General features: G+C 44.6%; 1 protein-coding gene across 5 annotated transcripts in view; it reads right to left on the bottom strand.

Moving 5' to 3' along the window:
- Positions 1-651: 651 nt before the first annotated feature.
- Positions 652-23,470, bottom strand: part of ACTN1 (actinin alpha 1) — a 94,658-nt gene continuing 71,839 nt past the window's right edge. For 2 of the 5 annotated variants that reach the window (XM_081186050.1, XM_081186049.1), the window contains exons 10-21: positions 22,408-22,638; positions 20,739-20,886; positions 19,061-19,211; positions 18,297-18,405; positions 17,355-17,495; positions 15,651-15,833; positions 14,856-14,990; positions 13,212-13,391; positions 11,067-11,213; positions 6,732-6,797; positions 4,237-4,395; positions 652-2,481 (exon numbers count right to left, since the gene is read on the bottom strand). In XM_081186050.1, the coding sequence (XP_081042176.1) occupies positions 2,323-2,481; positions 4,237-4,395; positions 6,732-6,797; positions 11,067-11,213; positions 13,212-13,391; positions 14,856-14,990; positions 15,651-15,833; positions 17,355-17,495; positions 18,297-18,405; positions 19,061-19,211; positions 20,739-20,886; positions 22,408-22,638 (1,809 nt within the window). In that variant the 3' untranslated portion in view covers positions 652-2,322. Of the gene's footprint in view, positions 2,482-4,236; positions 4,396-6,731; positions 6,798-7,324; positions 7,406-11,066; positions 11,214-13,211; positions 13,392-14,855; positions 14,991-15,650; positions 15,834-17,354; positions 17,496-18,296; positions 18,406-19,060; positions 19,212-20,738; positions 20,887-22,407; positions 22,639-23,470 lie in introns of all 5 variants that reach the window. The other 3 variants (XM_081186048.1, XM_081186047.1, XM_081186051.1) reach the window with 2 other exon arrangements.

The raw sequence follows: 23,470 nt of genomic DNA, 5'->3' as shown, positions 1-23,470 counted from the left end.
AGCAGCTGAAGTGGGTATGTGCAGAAAGGTAGTGAATTGTCAAGAAGCTAATTTCTCAAAGATGTTTTAAAACATGCATAAAAGTCCTGCTAGAAGCAAAATATTTTAATTTTATTGCTGCTGCTGTATTTGTATACAATATTGTAATGACCTTCCAGTTAAATAATAAACTGATACCATCACAGCAAAATTTAAAAGTGAGGGTACTCTGAAGCAAAGTTCTTATTAACCAGCCTTCGTGCTACTTGGATAACCACAGACAAATATAGGTGTCCCGTGTGAATTTGCAGATTATTGCTCAATAGGGATCTTGTTCTTGGAACAACAATTAAATTACAGTACTGCAGCAAGAATCCCGATCATTTACACAGGCTCAGATACCTTTGGGGAAAAACTGGCAATAGAGAAAAACATTTGTTCCTAACAAAGATGAGAGAGAGTGTGTGTCTTTAAACAGACACTTCAGCACAGTGCTGCCAGCTTTTCACAGTAGCCGCCTGTGGTACTTCCGCTTGTAAAATCTTCAGGTTTCTATTCATCGTCCTTCAAAGCTTCACTTTCCCCCTCACCCCTGTGTTTAAGAATATGTTGATACACCTACAGAGATGTGGATACGAGAACAAAAACATACACAAAAGCTGGAAGAACATCCCAAGACAAACTAAACACACAAAATTTATTGGTTTCGAAAACAATTGCTTTAAAGCCAATTGTACATTGGGGGTGGGGGAAGATGTGGATTTCATATCTTCCAATGCCTAGGATTGGAAATAATGCAGTGGCTCATCAAATAAGATGAGTGTATTTATAAAATTAAGGCTGCAATCCTATGCACATTTACCTAAGAGCAAGACACACTAAATACATTCATACCTCAGGTTGTGAATACAGTCATGCCTCGGGTTGTGATTCACGCGGGAGGCACGTTCGCAACCTGCAGCGCCACGTATGCGCACACGTATGACGCGATTCGGTGCTTCTGCACATGCGCGAGCACCGAAACCCGGAAGTAACCCGTTCCGGTACTTCTGGGTTTGGAGCGGTCCACAAACTGAAAACGCACAGTAGCGTTCGCAACCCAAGGTATGACTGTACAGTGTGGCTTAACGTTGAGTAAACTTGCGTAGGAACATGCTGTAAGACTGCAGTCCTATACCCACTTAGCTGGCAGTCCCATTGAACTCCATGGACTTCTGAGTAAGACATGTATAAGACTGTTGTCAGTCACTTAAAAACCTTCTTTAAAACAGGAAAATTGACTGCTAATTATTTCTTTGCTGGAAAAAAGCTGCAAGTTCCAGCAATTTGCATACTTCATGTTTGGTCCAAGTTTATCTTTCGTTATCTTAAGATTATCTCCATTTGAAGAAGTAATACCAGCCACGTAAACATCAATACAATTCCAAAGCAGAGTGGAGGAGGGGAAAGCACTTTGGTGTCTTGCATTTAAGAAAACAGGTAAAAACATGAACATCAGAATAATATACAGAAAACCCTCCAAGCGACCAATGCATTCTGAATAGTGTTGGAAAGCCTTTCTGGTTATAGAGAAACAAGTTAACTAGACAAAAGAATGAAGTCTAGATTTGTTATCACAATAAGTTTTCTTTTTAATATGGTCTGTGACAAGCAATATCAAAGATGCCAACTCTCAAGCGCCATGTTTGGAAACCAGACAACTTTCAGCAACAACACAAAGTAGGCATATTGCAATTTTAATTAAATATGAAAACATGAGCTGTGTACATTATTTTTCCCTAAAAAACACAGCAATTTCAAAAAGTTTTATTGTAAAATATTTTCATGAAAGAAGTGAACCAGCAATACATGCACTTGTGTGCCTCTGCCTCTTAAAATAAATGTGATAAGGAAATAGAGACAGGTGGGGGGGGGAGTGGCGCTGGGCTTGGGAATCTTAGGATGGAACGCAACACGGAACTCCATTTCCTATGTCTGAATGGCAAGAAGAAAAACAAACCGTATACATTTTGTGTAATACTTTTAACATTTTCTATTTATGCGTCAATCTTGGAGAAAAATACTTTTTTCTGTAATAAAATACGTTTGCTGATATGTAACTTCTTTTTCTGCAGAAAATAATTTTGTAAACCGTCATCTTTTAGGGGCATGATAAACTGTTTCATTTCAACATTTCCCCCTCTGCTGCCCCCACCCCAAATGGGATCTGGGATCTTAAGTGGAAACAGGAAGGACAGGGGGTAGGGGAGAGAAAAGGCAGAGCAGAGCCCGCTTTGCAAACAGAAAGAAAAGTGCTCCTGGATGGGAGAGGGTAAGGATGTGTGGTGGATAGATAGGTAATAGTTAAAGGTCACTTTCGCCATAGAGAGCTGTAGAGAAAGACATGTAGTCCAGGGCACCAGGTACAGAATCCAGCCCGGTATAAGGTGCCATTCTAGCAATGCAATATTCAGCTTGATCAGGAGGCAGTTCCCGTCGCAATTCATCCACAGTGATATAATTCTGTAAGAGAACAGAGGGGTGTCCTTTTTTATTTTAACTAGATGAGGCAGGCACAATTTTATTAATGTAAATTGTAATTATTTCCATATTAAATACAGTCATATCTTGGAAGTTGAACAGAATCCGTTTCGGAAGTCCATTCGACTTCCAAAACATTCGAAAACCAAATCGAAAACCAAATTGGCTGCAGGCAGCTTCAGAAGCCCCGGAAGCCCCATCGGACATTCGGGTTCCAAAAGAACATTTGCAAATCGGAACAATCACTTCTGGGTTTGTGGTGTTTGGGAGCCAAAACGTCCGAGTTCCAGGGCATTCGGGATCCAAGGTATGACTAGTGGCTTTATTTGATATGCATTTTCTGTGTTTCTGTTGCTTTCCAATTGGGGTGCAGCATCTTTTATAATTTGTAATATTAGGACATGGATGAGGAACCTTTTTGGCTCCACAGGCCAGATCCTTATCCATCAACTAATGTCACAAATTACATCAGGGGATCTGGTGTTTTGAAGTCCTGAAAGCAGCAGGTAGCAAGGTGTAGCTAACGGAAAGTCCCCTCCCCCCCCGCTTCATTTTAAAGGAAAAAATCTTCCTGTTAGCAGGACCTTGCTGTCTGCCATGCAGAAAACCTACCTGAGCAGGTTCAGGTGTGTGTGTGAGAGTTCCCTGCAGAGAGTTCTCACATGCATCCCGACCAGTCAGGATCACCCTGCCATCAGCCAACGTGCATATGAAGTACTGCTTATTACTGGAGGCTGCCTTACAACACTTTGGGAAAGCGGTGTTTGCAATGCTCCTCCTTTTAGCTTGTGGGCAGGCTGTCTCAGTGGGGTGGAGGGGGAGACTCCTCTCCCTCATCCTGCTGCCAAGACCCCAGTGGAGTAAAAAAAGAAGAAGTGTGACCTCCTTCAAACAGCATTTCTGGAAAGAGCTTTAAACTCCACCCATCAGCTAATGAGTAGGGATTAAAGCCTGCTCCCTTGGCTGTATGATCCTGTTCCCTACTGGGAACAGGGTGTACGGCCAAATGCAGGATTAAACCCTGTCTTCTGACCCATCAGCTGACGACACTCGTGACCAGTGGTTGTGTGGGTTGGAGGGAAATGGCCTTGCAGGCCAAATTGGGCCAAATTACCATAAGCAAAAACAGGTTATATTAATGTTTCAGCCAACCTGAAATAAATTACAACACATTCCTAAAATCTTTATTTGAAAAACCCAGGTTATATTTTTATATTTCAGCTCTCACGGGGAAGCGCTGACATGTAGCACAGTTCCGCGAAGATCAGAGAGAGACAAGGCCAGACAGGAAACTTGCAGCTAGCAGTTTTATTAAGAATCAGACTCATGGAGACTCATGACATATGCTCCCTCAGCATAAGCTGTTGCTTAGGGTGTCTTCCTCCTCCCCAGCTAGTCTATTTTCTGTGTATCATATCCTTCCCTCTGCCTACAGTGAGTTCCAAGGGACCTTCTCTGTGTCTGCTTAGTTTTCTGCTCTATTATATAAAGCAAGTGCCTTGTTTTGGGAGTGGGAGAAGGAGTTGGCAACTTTTCAACTCCAGTATCTCCCAGCTCTCCTCCTCTAGGGGGTGTTTGGTCATCCAACACCAAGACACCAACACCGGCTCTAAATTGTCTTCCACTGCACTCTCCCTGGGGGGCATCTTGGTCAGGCTGTTTCCACCACTCCTCATCTAGCCAGTCCCTGACATCACCAATCCTAAAACCATGTAGCACACAAAAGTCTGAACTCACTTTATCTCCAGCCAGGATCTTGAAAGAAGCCATAACTTGGTCAGCTGTGTCGGTATCTGCAGTTTCCCGGGACATGAAATCAATGAAGGCTTGGAACGTCACTACTCCGATGCGGTTGGGATCTACAATGCTCATAATTCGAGCAAACTCCGCTTCACCCTGGACAAAGATACAAGAGTTAGAAACAACTCAATCTACTGGTGACAGGAAAGGATGAAATAGGCATTTGTTATGGAAACACACCATAGCCTTTTGCAAACTGGCCACCCCCCCCAGTGATGTTTTGGACTACAACCCCCATTTTCTTTAACAATTGCTGCTCTGGTTGGGCCTGATGGGAGTTGTAGTCCAATCCATCTGGAGGGCACTAAGTTCGGGAAGGCTGTTCCAGAGGCATCGAGGATGTAGCACATGAAGAATTAATTGAAGTAGTTTGACTGCATTTGAAGTTATAAGGAAGACAAGCTCATAAATGTTTGGCACCAAGTAGTATTCTCAGCACTGACACCCAAAGAATGGGGTTGCTATCCCTTATCACAGGTCTGATAAGACAGCAACCAATGGAAGCCAATGGCGTAACTGCTTCAGGTAGAGACATTCCTCAAGCTCCAACCAAACACCGCCCAAATGCCATATTATTGTGATGCTGCTGCTGTTGAGTGTGGGCAATGCATGGCACCAAGTCCACAAGAAGCTGCTGTGTAGAAACACTCTCTTTATAGGAAGGGAAACACAATAAAAGTACCCTTGACAGTTTCATGGCTAGGAAACATGGTTAACAAAAGCTGATCTCACTGGAGATTAAGATTCACCACATTTCACATCTTAGAACTGGGTGCTTGAGAACTGTAACATGTTCAGTAGCAACTTCCTTTTCCTCTTTATAAATTTTGAGGCAAGAATAAGCCTAGGGGCCAATTTGCATGTTATTGCTGAATTTCCCCTCCTCTTTTCTAGCCCATGCAAATGGGCTATGCACATGAGCAGTGTAACATGTGGGGTAGCAAAATTCATGGAATTCAGTTGCAGCAACTTACATGGATGGGGCAAGCTCCAGACCAAAGATTTGAGATCACAGAGTCTGATGAAGATAAACTCAGTGGCCCTGTGACAGCTAAAATTAGTAGTACTGCCAGATATGAGATTATATTATGAGGCATCCTGTCTCTGTTGATCTAAAGAATGGATAACTTTGAAAAATACACTTCTTTGGAAAATAGCATTGCATTTTAGTACTACTAATTTTAGCTGCCACAGGGCCACTGGGACTTATGGGTGGAATATAGGCAGTATGGGAAGGCACAGACCGTCACCATATCCTACACCCCTTCAATTGATGGCTATAACTAATTTCCCTTCCAACGACTTCTACCAGCATAGCTCCAGTTCCAGAAAAATGTGAGTATACAGTTGCCCTGTGGGACTGCAGTTCTGTGTACACTTTCCTTGGAATAAACACCGCTAACTACCGTAGGAGTTTCTTCTGAGTAAAGATGGTGTGCCTTTCACTGTGAAAATATGAACTGTTCACAAAATGGCAATGACATGCCTAGAGAGAACTGTGTTGCTCATCGACAATGAAGTCACAGAAAATATGCACAGAGTATTTAACAGAAAAGGTGCCCAAGACTCTTGTGCAGCTGCATCCCACACTGCACAGTTAAATGGTTTTCATCTGCTGGTTGATATATTGCTGGTTTTGCCGTTTGTTTTTATTGCGAATAAATCCAGTTGTTTTTATGGATTTGTGAGACCGACACAAAATACCATTTTTGGCCAAAGGGGAGCTTCGAAAATGTTTGAATAAAAAATCCCCTTAAAACAGGATTCAACTAATGAATCCTGTCAAGTAGCAGCCCTGAGCAAGGACTTTCACATGTGTCATAGGGCTTTCCCTGCCTTTTCTCCCCCCGCCCCAAATTGGCTCTGGGGGCAGGGGTAGAGAGAACCTCTGCAATTGCAGGCAGGGAGAGGAGGGTGGGGGGGGACCCTTCTGTCTGGCAAGCCAAAATGCTAGCCCTGATCACTGAATTTCTTCCATACCAATGGATGTACATAATGAAGAAGAAAAAAACATTTTTTGATAAACCAACTCTCGCAGTTTAAATGTGGGGAAATTGACTATTTTTACAGCAGAAGGACAAGTGTGAAGGGTTGTTGTGTGGGCTGCTCACAATGAATTAGCAACAAATGCATAATTATAATGCAAAAACAAAGCAAAATGGCCATGGGAGAACAAGGCTTGGACATTGTTTTGTTCTACTTATTCAGAGGTCAACCAGGAATCAGTTTGGATTATATTCTGATTCTTCTTCCAAAAATAAAGTATGAAGTCAATCCAGTTTGTAAATAAATATGCCACTGATGCCATAGATTTTATTCACAAGTCATGGGACTGACAAAGCTTTACCTGGGTTCACTAGCAGTATGCCCTTTTCTCGTTTAAGGGTCAAATATACCATTGTGAATATAAGTGGCAGGTGCTTCTACATTACCATATTGTAACCAATGGAGATAAGGCAGGTGCGGAAATCTTCAGCATCCATCATGCCAGTCTTCTTCTACACAGTCATAAAGGGATGGAAGAATGAAAGGGAAAAGAGAGGAATAGAAAGTAGAGATGAACTCACGGAAGGTGTTAAAAGAATGGATTTGCATGAAGGAAAAATGGAAGATGAGATATATTGAACAACAAAAGAAAATAAGAAAATAATTTGAAGAAAACAAAGAGATGGATTCATTCCATTGAAAATGAAGGAGCAGATGAAAGTTTAAGGATCAACAAGAAGAAGAAAAAGGTACCGATAGGAAGATAATTTTTTTAAAAATGGAGAAGAGAAAGGAAGGCAAGAAGAGTTTTAGGGAATCAAGCAAATGGAATGTGTAACCGAGAAGAGAAAAATTGATTTGACAATGCATAAAGACAAGAATGGAATTATGACAGAACATACAACAGAATGCAGAAATATGCACAATAAAATATAAGAACATTGACAAGACGGATTAAAACAAAAAAGAAGAGAAGGGAGAAATATGTTATTCCCTTAGGGTTTGATATTTGCCTGAGTTCCTTGCTAGCATTCAGTACCTGTGCATCGTTTCCAATATCGTAACCCAAGCTGATGAGGCAGGCTTTGAATTCCTCGGGGCCAAGTGTGCCGGAGTGGTCCTGGTTAGGCAGTGCGCCAGCCAGCAGGGCATGCAGTGCCAGTGGGGTGGTGGTATAAGACAAAGAAGAGAAGGAGAACAAGAACGGGGCAAGGAGAGAAGGAGGAGGAGGAGGTGCACCATGCAGCAGGTGGAGAGAGATTGGGGGGGAGAATGGCATGCAGGAAATAAAACAGGGGAAGAAATAAAAAGTGCACAAGGTTAGATACTGTGTTCACATTTCGTATTGTGCTAATGCTGCCTTTTCTTTTTTTCTTTTTGCACTTCTTTCTCACAAAACATGACCATGCCAGGGACAAATGTTTGCTTTGAAGACTGCTTTTCATTAGAAACAATTACATTTTCTTCAACAAGTTTAGAAGCAAAACATTTAGTGAGCCACCTGGACTGCAGAGAAGCATTGGACACATTTGGAATATCCTGTTGCTGAAGCATCTTTGCGCTTAGAGGAGCCTTGGATTTAGAAGAACATGCGAGTTCATGTACCGTATTTTTCGCACCATAGGACACACTTTTTCCCTCCTAAAAAGCAAGGGAAGATGTGTGTGCGTCCTATGGAGCGAATGCAGGGGGGAGGCAGGCGGGAAAAGCCCTCAAGAGCCGCACGCAAGCTTCGTGCGCTCTTGCGGGCTTTTCTCTAGGAGGGAGAAGGGACTGACTGGCTGCAGCAGTCCCTTCTCCCTCCTGGGGGAAAAGCCCCCAAGAGCGGCGCCCTCTTTAAAGGCTGCGCGGCTCCTGCGGGCTTTTCTACGAGGTGGGGGAATCCCCCCACCTCCCAGAAAAGCCAGGAGAAGCCGCGCAGCCCCTTTAAAGAGCGCGCGGCTTCTGCGGGAGTTGGGGGAAGCTGCAGCAGATTCCCTCCTCCCGGGCTCCCTTTGAAGCAGCAAAGTGGGAGGGGAGCAGCTTACACTCGTGTAAGCAGCTCCTCTCCCACTTTCCTCCTTCAAAGCAACCACGGAGGAGGGAAGGAAGGGGACCATGGATTCTCCGCTGCTGGAGGCTTCAGCGGATTCCCTCCTCCGTGATTGCTTTGAAGCAGCAATGTGGGAGGGGGGCAGTTTACACTCGTGTAAGCAGCTCCTCTCCCACTTTCCTCCTTCAAAGCAACCACGGAGGAGGGAAGGAAGGGGACCATGGATCCCCCGCTGTTGGAGGCTTCAGCGGATTCCCTCCTCCGTGATTGCTTTGAAGCAGCAATGTGGGAGGGGGGCAGTTTACACTCGTGTAAGCAGCTCCTCTCCCACTTTCCTCCTTCAAAGCAACCACGGAGGAGGGAAAGAGGGGACCCATGGATCCTCTTCGCTGCTCGAGGCTGCAGCAGATTCCCTCCTCCCGGGCTCCCTTTGAAGCAGCAAAGTGGGAGGGGAGCAGCTTACACTTGTGTAAGCAGCTCCTCTCCCACTTTCCTCCTTCAAAGCAACCACGGAGGAGGGAAAGAGGGGACCCATGGATCCTCTTCGCTGCTCGAGGCTGCAGCAGATTCCCTCCTCCCGGGCTCCCTTTGAAGCAGCAAAGTGGGAGGGGAGCAGCTTACACTCGTGTAAGCAGCTCCTCTCCCACTTTCCTCCTTCAAAGCAACTACGGAGGAGGGAAAGAGGGGACCCATGGATCCTCTTCGCTGCTCGAGGCTGCAGCAGATTCCCTCCTCCCGGGCTCCCTTTGAAGCAGCAAAGTGGGAGGGGAGCAGCTTACACTTGTGTAAGCAGCTCCTCTCCCACTTTCCTCCTTCAAAGCAACCACGGAGGAGGGAAGGAAGGGGACCATGGATCCTCCGCTGCTCTAGGCTTCAGCAGATTCCCTCCTCCGTGATTGCTTTGAAGCGGCAATGTGGGAGGGGAGCAGCTTACACTCGTGTAAGCAGCTCCTCTCCCACTTTCCTGCTTCAAAGCAACTACGGAGGAGAGAAGGAAGGGGACCATGGATCCTCCGCTGCTCACGGCTGCAGCGGATTCCTCCTCCTTGATTGCTGGGAGTTTCTCTGGGCAGAAATTCCCTCAGCTTAAGTGGGGTGGGGGAAGTGTGGCAGGTAGGGGGGGTACTGAGAGACACATGTCTCTCAGGTGAAAATTGGGAGTGGGCTTTGTGTGAAGTGGCTGTGGATCTCCTGCCGCAGAACTGTAGGACTGTATAGAGTTGGGAGGGCCACCCAAGGGTCATCTAGCCCAGCCCCCTCACAATGTAGGAATCACAGCTAAAGAACGCCAGGCAGATGGTCCCCCAACCGCTGCTTAAAAGCCTCCAGTGGTGGAGACCCCAAACACCTTCCGAGGTCATAGAATTGCAGGGTTGGAAGGGAACCCCAGGAGTCATCTAGTCCAGCCCCGGTGGACAGCAGGCGCAATCCATCCCGTTGCACAAGACTAAAGATGCTGTGCAAGGCTAAAGAAGAAGCCAAGGCAGTGAGCGGGATGGATCGCGCTTGCTGCCTTGTCTTCTTTAGCTGCACTGGAGAGGTTTAGCTCCTGGCTGGAGAGGTTGCGCGGCTATGGATCCCGTGCACTGTCTTGGCTTCTTTGCTCTTTGGGGCTGGGGGGGGGGAAAACCCGGGCTTACCCTGCAGCCCCGAGAAGCTCTGGGAGAAGTGGACAGGCTGCATGCAGCCTGTCCGTTGCTCTTTGGGGCTGGGGGGGGGATAATATTTTTTTCCTTGATTTCCCCCTCTAAAAACTAGGTGCGTCCTGTGGTCCGGTGCGTCCAATAGAGCGAAAAATACGGTAGTTTAGAGTGGCCCCAACTCTGCAGCCATTTTTAGTCCAAAAGTTTATCCTTGCAACAGAACTTGGACCAAGTCTCCTGCTTGATGCTCCCTGCACTGAAAACTAGACCTTTGTCTTTCACTTAGACGTTTACCCAGAGATATGACGCAACATTAACTTGCCTTTGTATTTTCTAAATTGTAAAAAACAAACAAAAACAACTCCCATAGTGAATATAAGCTACATTAAAATGCGAGTGAGATAGAGGACTTGACAGAGCACGCCTAAAAGCTACACACTATTAGCGCATGAGGTGACTACATTTTTTACAGCCATTCCGTGCAGCCAGATGTCTTCCTTTGTGCTGTTGCTGACATAACAGTATTTTGCCTGGATTCAGTGGCTTGAGCTGAAGATTGTTCCATGCAAGGTTAGCCTTGGTCTTTTTGAGGCAAAAACCTTAAGAACAATCCAGAAGGAAGAACGTGAAGCACAGACAGTGTGGCCTGAACAAGAGGCTTACTGACAGCGATACCTGACCTGTGAGCTTACACATGTAGAATATTTGTACTGCAATGAGTTATCATTGTACATTTTCTAAAGGATGGATAACATACAAGAGCTTTGCTAGGAAGTGGCATGTAATCAAGTTCAACAAACAAACAACCCCACAACCATTAGCTACTCTCACGGAGGCTCATTAGGTTAATGTGGCCATTTCTATTAAATCTGAGAAGGGTTTGAAAATCAAAGAGAGAAGGTTTTTAAACGTTTGTGTTAGCATTTCCTTTGAGTCCCCAAACGCTTTAATGTTAATGGACTCTGCCACATTTTTAAAAAGTTTTACTTGAGCTGTGGTTTCACAAGGAGAATCTGAGCCTTGGTTTCCATTCGCTTCTATGGAGAAACTCTCTGAAGTTACAGGCACTACTAATCTCCACCATCCCAACCACCCATGCCACTTACCCTGTCAAAGTGGTTGAAGGAGGCACGGAATTCATTCATCTGCTCCTGGCTGATTCCTTTGGCATCCCGAGTCAGAATCTGGTTTTCCACTTCATTGGTAGTCCTAGCAATGGTTGTGAGGAGCTGCTCCCAGCCCACTCTGATGTGCTGGAGGAGAAAAAACAATTTCCCACCTACATTTTAAGTTGAGAAGTAGCACCTGGAGACTAGTCAAAATGCAGTAAAGTGATTGTAGACTTGGAAAATGTGCTGCCCAGTAGGGAGAGGACGCACATGGCGATGCTGGTTGCAGATAATGGGAGTTGTAGTCCAAAACATCTGGAGGGCTCCAGGTTGGGGAAAGCTGACCTAGGTTTTCATTTAAAACAAGGGTAGGCCTAATCCAGCCCACTAGACCTTCCTATGCAATCCACAGCACTCCCGTGGCTTCCCCAGGTGTGTGCACATTGGTGTGGACCATCAGAGAAGTAGGGAGGGCATAATTTTCATCCACCGAATGGTACTTTGGGTGGAAGGTTTTTCCTCTACATGGGAATGAAAATTGCCTATTGCTCCTCAGCACTCCAATCAGCTGTTCTTCCTGATCAAGGTATCCTGGGTAGAGAGGTTTAAACTGCCTGGCACCCTGTGATGGAGAAGAAAACCACCATCACCCACAGCTGATGTGTGGACCAGCCAAGGAGTGGTAGGCAGTTTTCATCCCTATTGTCATGCACTGGAGGTTTAAATCTCCCCACCCAGCCGGCTGCAATGGGGATGAAATCGGACCCTCCATGCTCCTCAGATGGTCTGTGCCAATCAGCTGAGAAATGAAAAAAGAATGATTCGCATTCCCATCCTGGCACTGCAGTAGGTACAGAAATGTCCTCCTTCCTAGCTGATCTGCATTGATCACTTGAGGAACTGGGGGCGGGGTGAGCTTTCCACTGGAGCAATGCAGCCCCAAGCCCAGGTTCCCACCCCACATTTAGACCAGTGTTTCCCAACCGGTGTTCCGCGGCACACTAGTGTGCCGTGAGACATCGGCTGGTGTGCCGTGGGAGGGAGGCGGGCGAGTCGGGCGGTGATAGGCGGCGGCGGCGAGGATCCGCGTCGAGCCGGGGGCGGCTCCGCGGTGGTGGTGCCGAGCGGCGGGGCAGCGCGTGCAAAAGGGAGGAGCGCGAGACAGCGGAGGAGGAGGAGGCCGGCATGTCCGGGCAGCAGCAGCAACAACAGCAGCAGCAACTCCCGCCGCCGCCCCCTCCTCCGCCCGCTATCGCCGCCACCACCACAACAGCCGCCGCCGCCTCAGCTGCCGCCGTCCCTCAGTCCCTCGCTCTGCTGCCTCCTCCCCCCCCACCCCCAAAGCTTGGAGGTTCCCCGGCAAGGGGGAGGGGAAAAAAATTAAAAACTTTCACTTTCGTGCGTCCCTCCCGGCGTGACGCTGCGCGCTGACGTCACGGGGCTGTAATGGTGGTGTGCCGCGAGATTTTTTTCATTAAACAGGTGTGCCGTTGCCCAAAAAAGGTTGGGAAACACTGATTTAGACAATGCTGATAAGAAACTGCTTCTAACACAGAATTCCTTATTAATTGATTGAATTTATATACTGCCCTATACCCGGAGGTCTCAGGGCAGTTCACAGGGCAATCACAATATAAAAAATATATTGTCATGCTATCTACTTTAATTGGTAATTCTTACCAATTAAACAGCTGGCAAGCTCCAGCGACTGCCCACTCACATTTGCATGGACTCCTCAGATTTGTCTGCAGTGTTGTTCCTAGACTTTTAAGGTTGTTGCCTCAAACCTGTAACCCCTTATGTGCCAGCCAGTCCCCATTATGTGAGGGCCTTATTCCTCACAGTCAAAATAGTCTATCTTGGCTGCAAACTATGGGCCTTAAGCAAAGGTGAATCCGGTGAGGTTCCAGACTGTGCTACTGAACGTTAAATCAGTCACCCTCTCTGTCATTTGCACAAGTAAAGGCTTTAGCCAAAAGTGTTGTATGTCAATATCTGTACACATCTGCATGGCTAGTCAGTGCTACTACTTTAGCACCCTTCTCCCCAACATCAGTTTAATCAAGAGCAGGATTGGTTGGCTCAGGGTATTACTCCTTGTATGCCTGGGCTATACCAGCACAGACCTCCCCTGGCCTTTACCTCCATAGTGTAGTTGGTGTGCTTGTTGTCAAAGATGAGCGCCTCTTGAATCTGTTGGTGATCTCCCTCCAGCTGATCAATCTTTGGTTTGTAATTCACAATGCTCTTCTCGTATTGCCGCAGGTGATTGAGTTGGTCCTCCAGAGTCCCATGCATCTCAATGGAGATGCGGCCAATCTCCTGCACGAGCCCAAAGGAAATGAGCAGATGAGTGACAAGTTTCAACATGTAAAGCATTTGTCTGCAACTGTTCCCTAAATGGACTAAAACATGCTTTAACCACAGGCCTTGTCATCTCAAGGGGAAAAGAGCTTTGCTTGCAGGTTTTTCAGAGAACAGGTAAACAAAACCGAGTCGCTGGAATAATTCACTGCAGCTCTACTGAGTTAAATATTTAACACCAACTGAAGACCTGCCCAGCTGTGTTAAGGGCTTTCAGAAGATAAATTTGTTTCCTTTTTAGCACAGTTACAAAACTATCCTAATCCCTTGCTCAGTGCTGCTGGTGGGCTTAGGTGGAGGTGTCCCTCCGCTGACTGGGGCCAATATGGCTAAAGCACAGGCTGTTGGGAAGCTATCATTGGTGGTGTTCCCACCAGTGGTAACTAGTATAGGGCTCTGAAATGAGGCATTACAGGTGTGGGATGGAGGCAGAGCCGAGGGGGGGGGGGTAGGCAGTGATAGATCCACTGGATCCATTTCAAAGAGGGGAGATGATCTGGCCCAGGAAGAAAACCTCAAAGCCATCCACTGTGCCTAGAAACGTAGCTCAAAAGGAAGTCAGGAGGAGCCCTAAGTTAGTAAGTTCATTTATTGGGTACGTATTACAGATCAGTTATACCTGAACCTAGGAGATCTGGAGCTACACATTGTTTTAAAACCATGTGTATTATGATTGTGACCAGATGCCCCTGCATGTACTCAGACTGTAGGCAAATTTAAAAAACAACAGCCAAACAAATATGCACAGCTGCACGTACAATATGGTCTGAAGCTACAGTCAGTTGTGGTGTATGTGTTTTAAAACCAATCTGAAGCTAATTCAGATGGAGCAAGTCTGGAACTTGCACATGCAGACAAAAAATGCAAAGCACAAACTATTCCTAAGGCACATCTCAGTTAATTTAGTACCTACTTAATTTAGCATTCTATTATAGAAAGCCACCCTCAATAATTTCTTGTCTAAGAATGGTTTTTAAATAAGAAGTAACCACTGGCCATTGAGTATCTTAAACAAAGAACATGTGTATTTGTGAAGATTAGTAAGGAGAGAGGAAGAAGGGCCACTTTGCAAGTAAAGCTTAGCGCAGATATACTGGCTCAGGGGAGGGGAGATTGCAGCCGCTTTGTTCTTCCCCAGTCCTTTAGCTCAGCCCAGTGTTGCAGCTAAGCCAAGATCATGGTTAAGCTCTCTCCTTCTTAGCCACCGTCTGTAGCCAAGGTTTGTTCTGGAAGCTAGCATGTTTGCAAAGTCCCAGTAAGTAAGCCATGGTTTGGGTTTTCATGCTGTGCAAACCAGGCCAAAGAGAGTGGTGACTTCTCTCAGCACAAATCCTTTTCACTGAAAGGATGAAAAGACAATGCCCAACTAGGAGGCTCTTCAACAGGAAAAAATGGCAGTTTTAAGTATTAGCAAGTTTTTACCTCCATCTTGGTTTGGATCCAGGGCCCAATGACATTGGCCTGAGCCCCAAACTGCTTGCGAAGTCTCTCATTATGCTGCTGGCGTGCATGTTCTTCCATCAAAGCTTGGTCCCGCCTGGGAACTAGTTGTCTCACCTTCAGCAAATATGAAAAAGCTTAGAAAAATCGAGCTTACTGCTGTTAAGCCTTAATAAACACAAAGCGTTCTGAAGTCAGAGAAGCCAAGTTCTGTGCACTGTTAATCAAAAGGATAAATCCAGCCCTCTTCTGAACAAGTAGGTATTAAAATAAAAATTTCCATTTAAGTGGATTAATGTCCACAAAGAAAATTAACACCTCCATATCTATTATAGGTGAGACGCAACATCGGAAATGTCAGCAGATCATCCAAAAGTCAAGATGGAATGCCAATATTTCTGTAAGTGCTCCAAATAAATTAATTCTACTTCGTGGGAGCGTTGGTGACTTAAGTCACCAGGCCGCTCAATAAATATATATTTCGCAGGCGGAAATTATTTCCTACAGCACAAGAATAAAACTGAGTTCAGAATTACCTTTTATAATCTGCCCTGTGGATTACTTGCATGCAAACCAAGAGTCGAGATATTACATTGCAGATCTATGAGAATTTCAACTAAGGCTGCAATCCTATGCACCCTTACTTGGGAGGAGCTTCACTGAATTCAGTGGGATTTACGCCCAAGTAAAAACGTCTGAGATTGAGCCGCTTGCCAGAATTCCAAAAGCAGGTTTCCAACCTAGAAGAATAATTGCCAAGCCTAGAAAGCAACTCACGTGGTCCCATTTGCCATTGATTTCCTGTGGGGTGATGGTGGTGTAGGGGTTGGTTCCTGCCATGTTGACATGGTAGGTCTGAACGATTTTTGACACTTCATTGTGGATTCCTAGAATGGCCTGTCGCTCCTTGTCTGCATCTGGCAAGGTAGCTTTGAACTGTTCATGGGCTGTGGTCAATCCCTGAAGGAAACAGAAAACACAAAAACAATTTTTAAAAAGAACAAGCCCATTCCCCATAATACTGCGTTATAAAACACCAGGATGGAAGAATCTGTGTGTGGAACAGGACATTGGAATAATTTAAACAGTGTCAGGGAAAGACTCTCTTTTCTACAAATGAGAATTATTAAGGCAGGGAACTGCACTGGAGCAGTGGAAAATTAAATTGTGCAGCAATTAAAACTTCCTACTGCATGACCACTGAAGGACACGCTGGAAAGATTTTAAGGCAAGAGTGCCAAAAGCACATTTCCTTTTTAGAATTCTTGGAGGCCATTTTCTTACGTCAGTTAGGGGTTGGGCTCTAGCATTTCTGGGTTGCAGGCAGGGATGGCGAAAGCTCCCCTTTGGTAGTAGATGGTTTAGCATAGGAGAAGGTAAAGGAAAACTGAGTCAGAGCCCAAATCTATACCTGTCTATTCAGAAGCAAGCCCTGCTGACTTCAACATGGCTTCTTGTTCCATATGTTGGTGTGAGACTGCTGGCTTACTTACTGTAGGCATTACTTACTTAACTGTTCCGAATACTTGTTTTCTAAAGAGAAAGATGCCTAAGCCCAAAGGGATGGCAAACTCTGGCTCTCAAGATGTTGTTGGACTACAACTCCCATCAAGCCTGACCTCTGGCCATGTTGGCTGGGGCTGATGGGAGCTGGAGTCTCACAACACCTGGAGGGCAAAGGCTCCCCACTCCTGCAGTATATCAGCTGATCTTCAAAGCCTGTTATTTTATTACTTTTATTTTATTATTTATTAAAGTTGTTGAAGGACGACAGGGCAGTTCCTCAATCCTTAGCACAGGGAATGGCTATGACTAACCAGAGGTGAGAAAAGTACTTTTTATGTGTTCAGGAGGCACTTTTCCATGCACATTACTAAACATACGCCAGGTTTTTTTTTGCCATGCTGCAGAAAACAGATTAAGTTGTTGAGACCTGGAATTAATGTAGCCCTGATCACTGAATCAAAAGGGTTAGGTGAGAACAAAGTGTTTATTTTCGGAACAAGACACATAATAGATATAGGCATGAGAAATGGGAATGTATGGGATTTTTTTGTTTGTTTTTGTAACCATTTCCAGAGGTGTAGTCGTGCTATTCCAGCAAAAATATCAAAGAATCGTGTGGCACCTTAAAAACTAACACATACAGTATATTATGGTCCTTGAAAGCTTATTGCCATAATACATTTGTTAGTCTTTAAGATGCCATAAGACTCTTTGCTACTTTTGATTTTTGCGTTTCCTTTTCTCTTCTCCTCACTTCATTTGCTTCAGTTTGTATATCTAACAGGCAGAGAGAACCATCCAATCTTTTCCACCAGTTTACAGGCAGCTGCTGTTACCTGCCTGAGCTGTTGAGAGAAGGTGATTTATTTCCATTGCTAGAGTTTGGCAGGAAACATTAGTATCAGCTGATATTTTGCACCCTATGAACAAGAGCCAAAGATGAATATGGCTTATCCAGTGAGAGAGGGTACATACCTGGATCTCCTCAATGGTATGGACTATGAAGGTGTCCTGAAGATCTTCCATGGCCCCCTCCATCCAGTTATTGAAAGGGGCAGCTCGTTTGGCATATTCTAGATACAGCTGGTCAATTGTCTCCAGCAATTTTTCTGTTCTCTAGGAAACCCACCCAGATAAAGAAGTTAGGCACCTTGAATTTCTCCCACACTCCCCCTGTCCTGATGACATTTCCTCTTTTGTTACTCATCGCAGTCCTTTCTCCTAGTTTTCTTTTTTTAAAAAAAAAGAAGCTGTAATTTATGTATGTATTTACTTAATTTATATGCCACCCTTCTTCCCAAAGCAATCCAAGCAAAAGGCTTGACATTATTGGTGTCTAAAACAGTACACCTTCCCTTTTCCCACAGTCCACAGAACCACAGTTAGGAAGCAGTTTCAAGTTACAGATTTTTTTCCAAGCTTTTTTAAAAAAAATAATCAAAGAATTGATCGCAAAGCAGTTCCCAACCATCAAAATAACAGGAAAATCAATTTTTAAAAAATCATTTGATTTATGATACAGTATTTAAAAGCAATGGATAAACCATAAAACATCATAAACAACATAAAACCGTAAAACATCATAAAAACTAAAACTAGGCCTTCTTGGTAGTGGTGCCAGGCATAAAACAAAGCAGGTCCATCATAAGCCTGGCACCACTACCAAGAAGGCCGTATCTTGCATCCTCATGCAGAAAGCAACATTCACCATGGGAACAAGAAGAAGGACCCCCTCTGCTAATGTCAAAACATGGGCAGGGAGTAGGCCTGGGCGGTATATCAATATATCGCCCAGGACTGGTATGAGCAGCAGACCACGATGTCGGCTTCACTGAGTGAAACTGCCACCCCACTCTGCCCTCATACGACACAGAGGGAGAAACAAGTTGTATATGAAACATATGAAGAACCTTTTACCTCCAGGGCTTCTCGTCGTTTCTGGGTCAGGGCCCCAAGGTTATCCCACTGGTCACATATTTTCTGGCACCTGGCATTGACACTTGGGGAATCGTAATAATCCAGCTCACTAGCAAAAAAAGTTGAAAAAGTGGTTTACCAAACACACTGGTAAAAGTTGCAATCTATTCTTTTTTTAAAAAAAAACACACCAAACACGTTGAAACTGAATAACCTGCTAATGCTGTTAAAAGATGAAGAATAGAGCCCTGGCTGGATCGGATCAAAGATCCATCTAGTTCAGTATCCTGATACTAAAAGTGGACTCCCACACTTGTTTCTCTGTCCCGTCCCCCCCCCCCCCCGTTCTACCTTGACCTAGCAACTCATCTTCAGAGGCATACAGCCTCTGCACACAGATGACAGCTCTTACGGGCTTAGGTAAGCCTTGAGCTTGAAGGCAAAATGAAGATATAGATGCAGGTATTCAAATATGGATCAATGACATCTATGCACATCAGTGGTTTAAGCCCCTATTGCATTTTGTTAGGCGTCATAGTCAAGAGGTCCCTTTCTCCCCTCACTAGCCTAGACCCCTCTTTTTGTGCTTTAATCCTTGTCAATGTTTTCTTTCAAATAAGGGTGCTTCCCTATAGTCTTGTGTCTAAAAAGAACTAGATTTGCCTTTGAGCTCAAAGGGTGTCCCAGGCCTGCTGACTGTTGAAAAGGCCACTGTTTGGTTATGTGTCAAAAGGTGAAGCCCATTTGCTAGGCGAAAGTCGTACTTGAGTTCTTGTGCAATAGCAGCAATCTGTTCCACACGGTCCTGATGAGCAGCAAGATCACTTTCAAATGCCTCGTGCTTCTTTAACAGGGCCTTGATCTCTGAGAGGGTGGCAGTTTCATAATCCTTCTGCTGCAACATTGCCTCTTTACCTGAAGGGGGTGCCAAAACACAGGAAAAATGAGCAAAAGACCAACAGGTAAGGAGTTTCGAGGACGTTTTGATAGAGTAGCATATCCTTCCTTCCTTCTAAAATAGTTTCATTAACTTCAAATATATAACAATTACAAAAGGGGGGGGGGTTCCAACTTGCCCTCCTCCTCACTTGAGGAAGGATTAATCTAGTTAAATTTGCCCAAATCCAATCTGTGATTTTGGTAATTATCATTCTTCAGGGTTCTCGGCAAAGTATTTTATAAAAGAATGCCATATTTCAATAAAATCATCTACATCATTTATATTAGTCAATGCATGTAATCTTTGTGTTCCTCCTCCATGAGAGGTCTAGAGGGTGGCAACATGAGAACGGGCATTTTTTGTGGTAGCTCCCCACTTTTGCAATGCTCTCCCAAGGAAATTTAATAAATAGAAAGTAATAATAATTAATAACAATTTAATCAAGCTCAATCCTTAAGTTAACGTGAATAAATTTTACCATTAACAGTGATTTGTTGCAGGCTGCCTTTATTTTGACCCATGGGGAAAGCCTTGGATTAAGAACAGGCAATTTTGGGACTGCATAAATTATCTGAGAATTGTAAGCTTCCATATTTTTGCAAGGATGTTCATTTTAAAAAAAAATCTGTCTGCAATTGGGTGCTGTTTTAGGCATTTGGGCATTGATTGCACTCTACAATTTAACACATGCACAGAACAGAAACACCGTATGTGCTAGTGGACACAAAATACAGCTCTCTGAAAATCTTAGCTTTGATTCTTTAAAATTAAAACAATTCCCTAATGACTAGAAAGACAGGCTTGAAACGCCAAGTGGATCTTAGAAGCCTAGAGATCAGCCAAACAAGATCTCCAGGAGTCCCAATATCAGTAACCCACAAGGGGAGAAGAAGTGGTTTGCCAGGTGGGTCAGAGGTGCTATACTAGCTTCCTGGCAGATGGGTTGCTATTGTCTACCAGGAAGGAGAGGGCCAAGGTGGCAGGAAGGTTGATGCAGTGCAAACTCACTGACAGAAACACCAGGTTAGCGCTGCTGATGCATCTGCACCACACCTACTTCCGGCTGCCTCAGTCCTTTCCCTGTCCCTCCTCCTGGTAAGCGATAATGATTCTCCTGCAGGGAAGCTTACATAGTGGCTGTGCCCCCACTCAGCAAGCTGCTTCTGGTGAGAAGTATTGCTCTTTGGTGTTAACTAAGCAGATTTCCAGCTTGCAGGTTCTACCTCTCTCGCATTTCTGGTTTCTCTTCTAAGCTTTATTCATTGCTATTGAGAAACAACTAAAATTCAGAGCTACCCAGAGATCTATTCATCATCAATTCTCCCTTCTACCTACCCCAAAAATAAAGTATGAAGAGCATGCTAATTTACTAATAAAGATGAGAATTTAGGCTACCTTGGCACAGCTCATCATCATAATTCGTAATACTAATGATGCATGGATTTATTGTTACACAGTGCACACAAAGCCCTGCAATAGGACACATTTAGGATCTGTTTTACCGTCTGTCCAGGATTCATGAATGCAAGCTTTTTGCCGGAACTTCTCAGCCAGGTGATCCAGCCGTTCCAATCTTCGGATTTCGTTCAAAAGCCACTCCTCGTAGCCCTTCTCAGCCTGTTCTAGGCACCCCCATGCATTATTTATATCCTGCAGTGATCAAAGCAGAAGCACAAACACAGTCAAGGAAGGATGAGCAAGTTCAGAAGAAGGGAAATATTCTGAAACGTCCTCAGATAGTTTCCCCAAGCTGGCTGGCGAATGGCCTGTGCTAACTGAAGGTCAGCATCACGCCAGAAAGAGATGTGAAAAGGAAGTTTCAAGTGGGCAAATAATTTTGACAGAATGGCATCTGCTTGCCAGCATCATTACACTAGAGCACAATGACATTTTAACAGGAAAAGCATGCAAACCACTGGAAGGTCCACAAGCAATTTAGAAAACAAGTGTCTGCAGAAGCCTGCTGCTAATCCATTGAGGAGGGCTAAGGCTCTGGAGCACCAGCAGTCCTGGGCATGGATGGGCTGCAGAGCATGGCAAACTGCTGGGCAGACAGCACCAGAACCAGGGACAGTAGGAACTAGATGCAAGGCTTAAGCTAAGCAAGCAACATCTGGGGAGAGCAGTTGACCTGGACAGTTGCTGCTGCACTGATCTGCCACCTACCAATGGCAGCAATACTCCCTACTCAGCGCCTGAGGGCCCCAGTCCTGCCACTCACCACCTGGCCCAGGGCGGGGCCTGATGGGCTTTATAAAGGACTGCTGCCGCTGCTGGGCAGAGAGGGCTCCGTTTTGTTTTTGTTTAAATTGCTGCTATTTTTTACCTATGTCATTTTAAACTGATATTAATGCTGTATTCTTAGTTTTAGATTTATGTGGAAATTGTTTTCCCATTTGGTTGTGTATTTTTTTGATGTGGTTTATTTATTGTTTATGACTTTTGCAATTATGTAAATCTTGTTGTGCTGTAAGCTGCCTTGAGCATTGTTTTTTAACTGTGGAAAGGCGGCATACAAATAAAAAATGATGATGATGATGATGATGCAAGAGGTCTGTTTTCTAGTCGCTACCTCCCTGTCCCCAGCTAAAAAAGCCAGCTCTCTGATATGAAGATGTGCAATATGATATGAAGATGTGCAATCCTGGAAAAGTAGTGTACTTCCTACTGCCTCTGGGACCAGTGGTGAAAGAGGTATGGAGTTGAAGAAGTTTCGGGATCTGAGAATATCAGAAAGGAAACGAGATCAGGAACAGCAGAAAGAAAGCACAGCCTACTGGGCCTTTTCTGCCTCTATTGACACATATCAATGCAAGGAGTGGCCCCTTCCTAAGATGATCAAGTGGAAGGATTTCCACTGCCTTCAGGGTCCTTGATGCCCCAAAGTTTCTGTGTTGATGCAGGGGTGAGTGGCTCCTGAGCAACAGCAACCTGGGACACCCATAATAATCATTTTGCATCCATGTTCTATAGCGGTTGGATGACAAGAACATGCTGTCAACTTGCAAGAGCTATACCATTCATGAATTATTTCTGTGCACCACAGGCTGTGATGAGAAAGTCCATTAAATACCAGGATGGGATACATGGGCCACTTGAAAGTGTCAGCAGCCGTACAGCATGTACCTAGAAAACTTGTCTTTTGCTCAGAACTCGGCCAAACACACTCACCGATACCATTTTCCCTTCAGAAGGCATGAAGGCTGGCCTGTTGCTAAGCCGCAGCTTAGTCTGCAACGTATTGAAGTTGATTTCCAGTTGGCACTTCTCTTGGACTTTGGGAGGCTTGTGAAGGCGGCGGTAATCTCGGAAATCCTCCAGTTTCTGCTGCATGGCCTGCATGGTGTTCTCTGGAGCCCGATTCTCCAGCCAAGGTATGGTGCGGCGGATCCACTCAAGCAACTGAAAAAAAGGAAGCAAGTCAAACAAGAAAGCGGGAACTGGGCTAAGATTAGAAACCCATCAGTGCTGACATTTAACAGGGACAAGGGTTTGATTTTTTGTTATTTGTGGTTTTAGTCCTACGATTATCTTGCCTTTCATGATTGTAATTTTATTTGACAGCAAGGTTCAGCAACTGGCAGGAATCTAATTTAATAGACTTGTATGTTCGTATGTGTTTTCACACTTTGCATCTCTAGACTTTACACTAACAAGCATATTTATGGACATGAAACCTCAAGTAAGATAAGCACACAATCCAGCTTTTAATTTTCAACGGGGCTAATGAGTATTTCTACATCATGCTTCTGAGTTTATTTCCGCTGATTTTTGGTGATGGACCAATTCTGAGGATAGTCTTCCCAGGGCTGCATATATTCCTAGCCCTTGTGGCTTTTGAGTTAAGTTCATTTTGTGGTGGTATTACTACTACTACAATTTGGTTGATTATAGGTTTCCTTTGACAATTTCTGCAGTAGCATTGGAGTTAATTTAACATTTTTGTTTTGCCCATGCCTGCTGCCACCACCTGCAGGCCACTATTCCACTCACATGTCAGGAGCAACTTCTAACTATCAGTTAATGCACTCTTTCCTATAGCCTAAGTCATCTGTTTCTTTCCCCTATTAGTGTTTAGTTTCTTAGCCCCAGTATTATGCAATGCTATTTGGTTTTTTTTTAAAAAAACCAATAATAAATAAATAAACAAACAGATCACTAAAGGAACATTACTTACATGAGCCTGAAGGTCACACCAGAGTGAATTTAACATGACTATAGACTCCTGCAACTG

This window comes from Podarcis bocagei (genome assembly GCF_964188305.1).
Source record: "Podarcis bocagei genome assembly, chromosome: 1".
Classification (NCBI taxonomy): Eukaryota; Metazoa; Chordata; class Lepidosauria; order Squamata; family Lacertidae; genus Podarcis; species Podarcis bocagei.
This window is presented reverse-complemented; position numbering and strand designations above follow the sequence as displayed.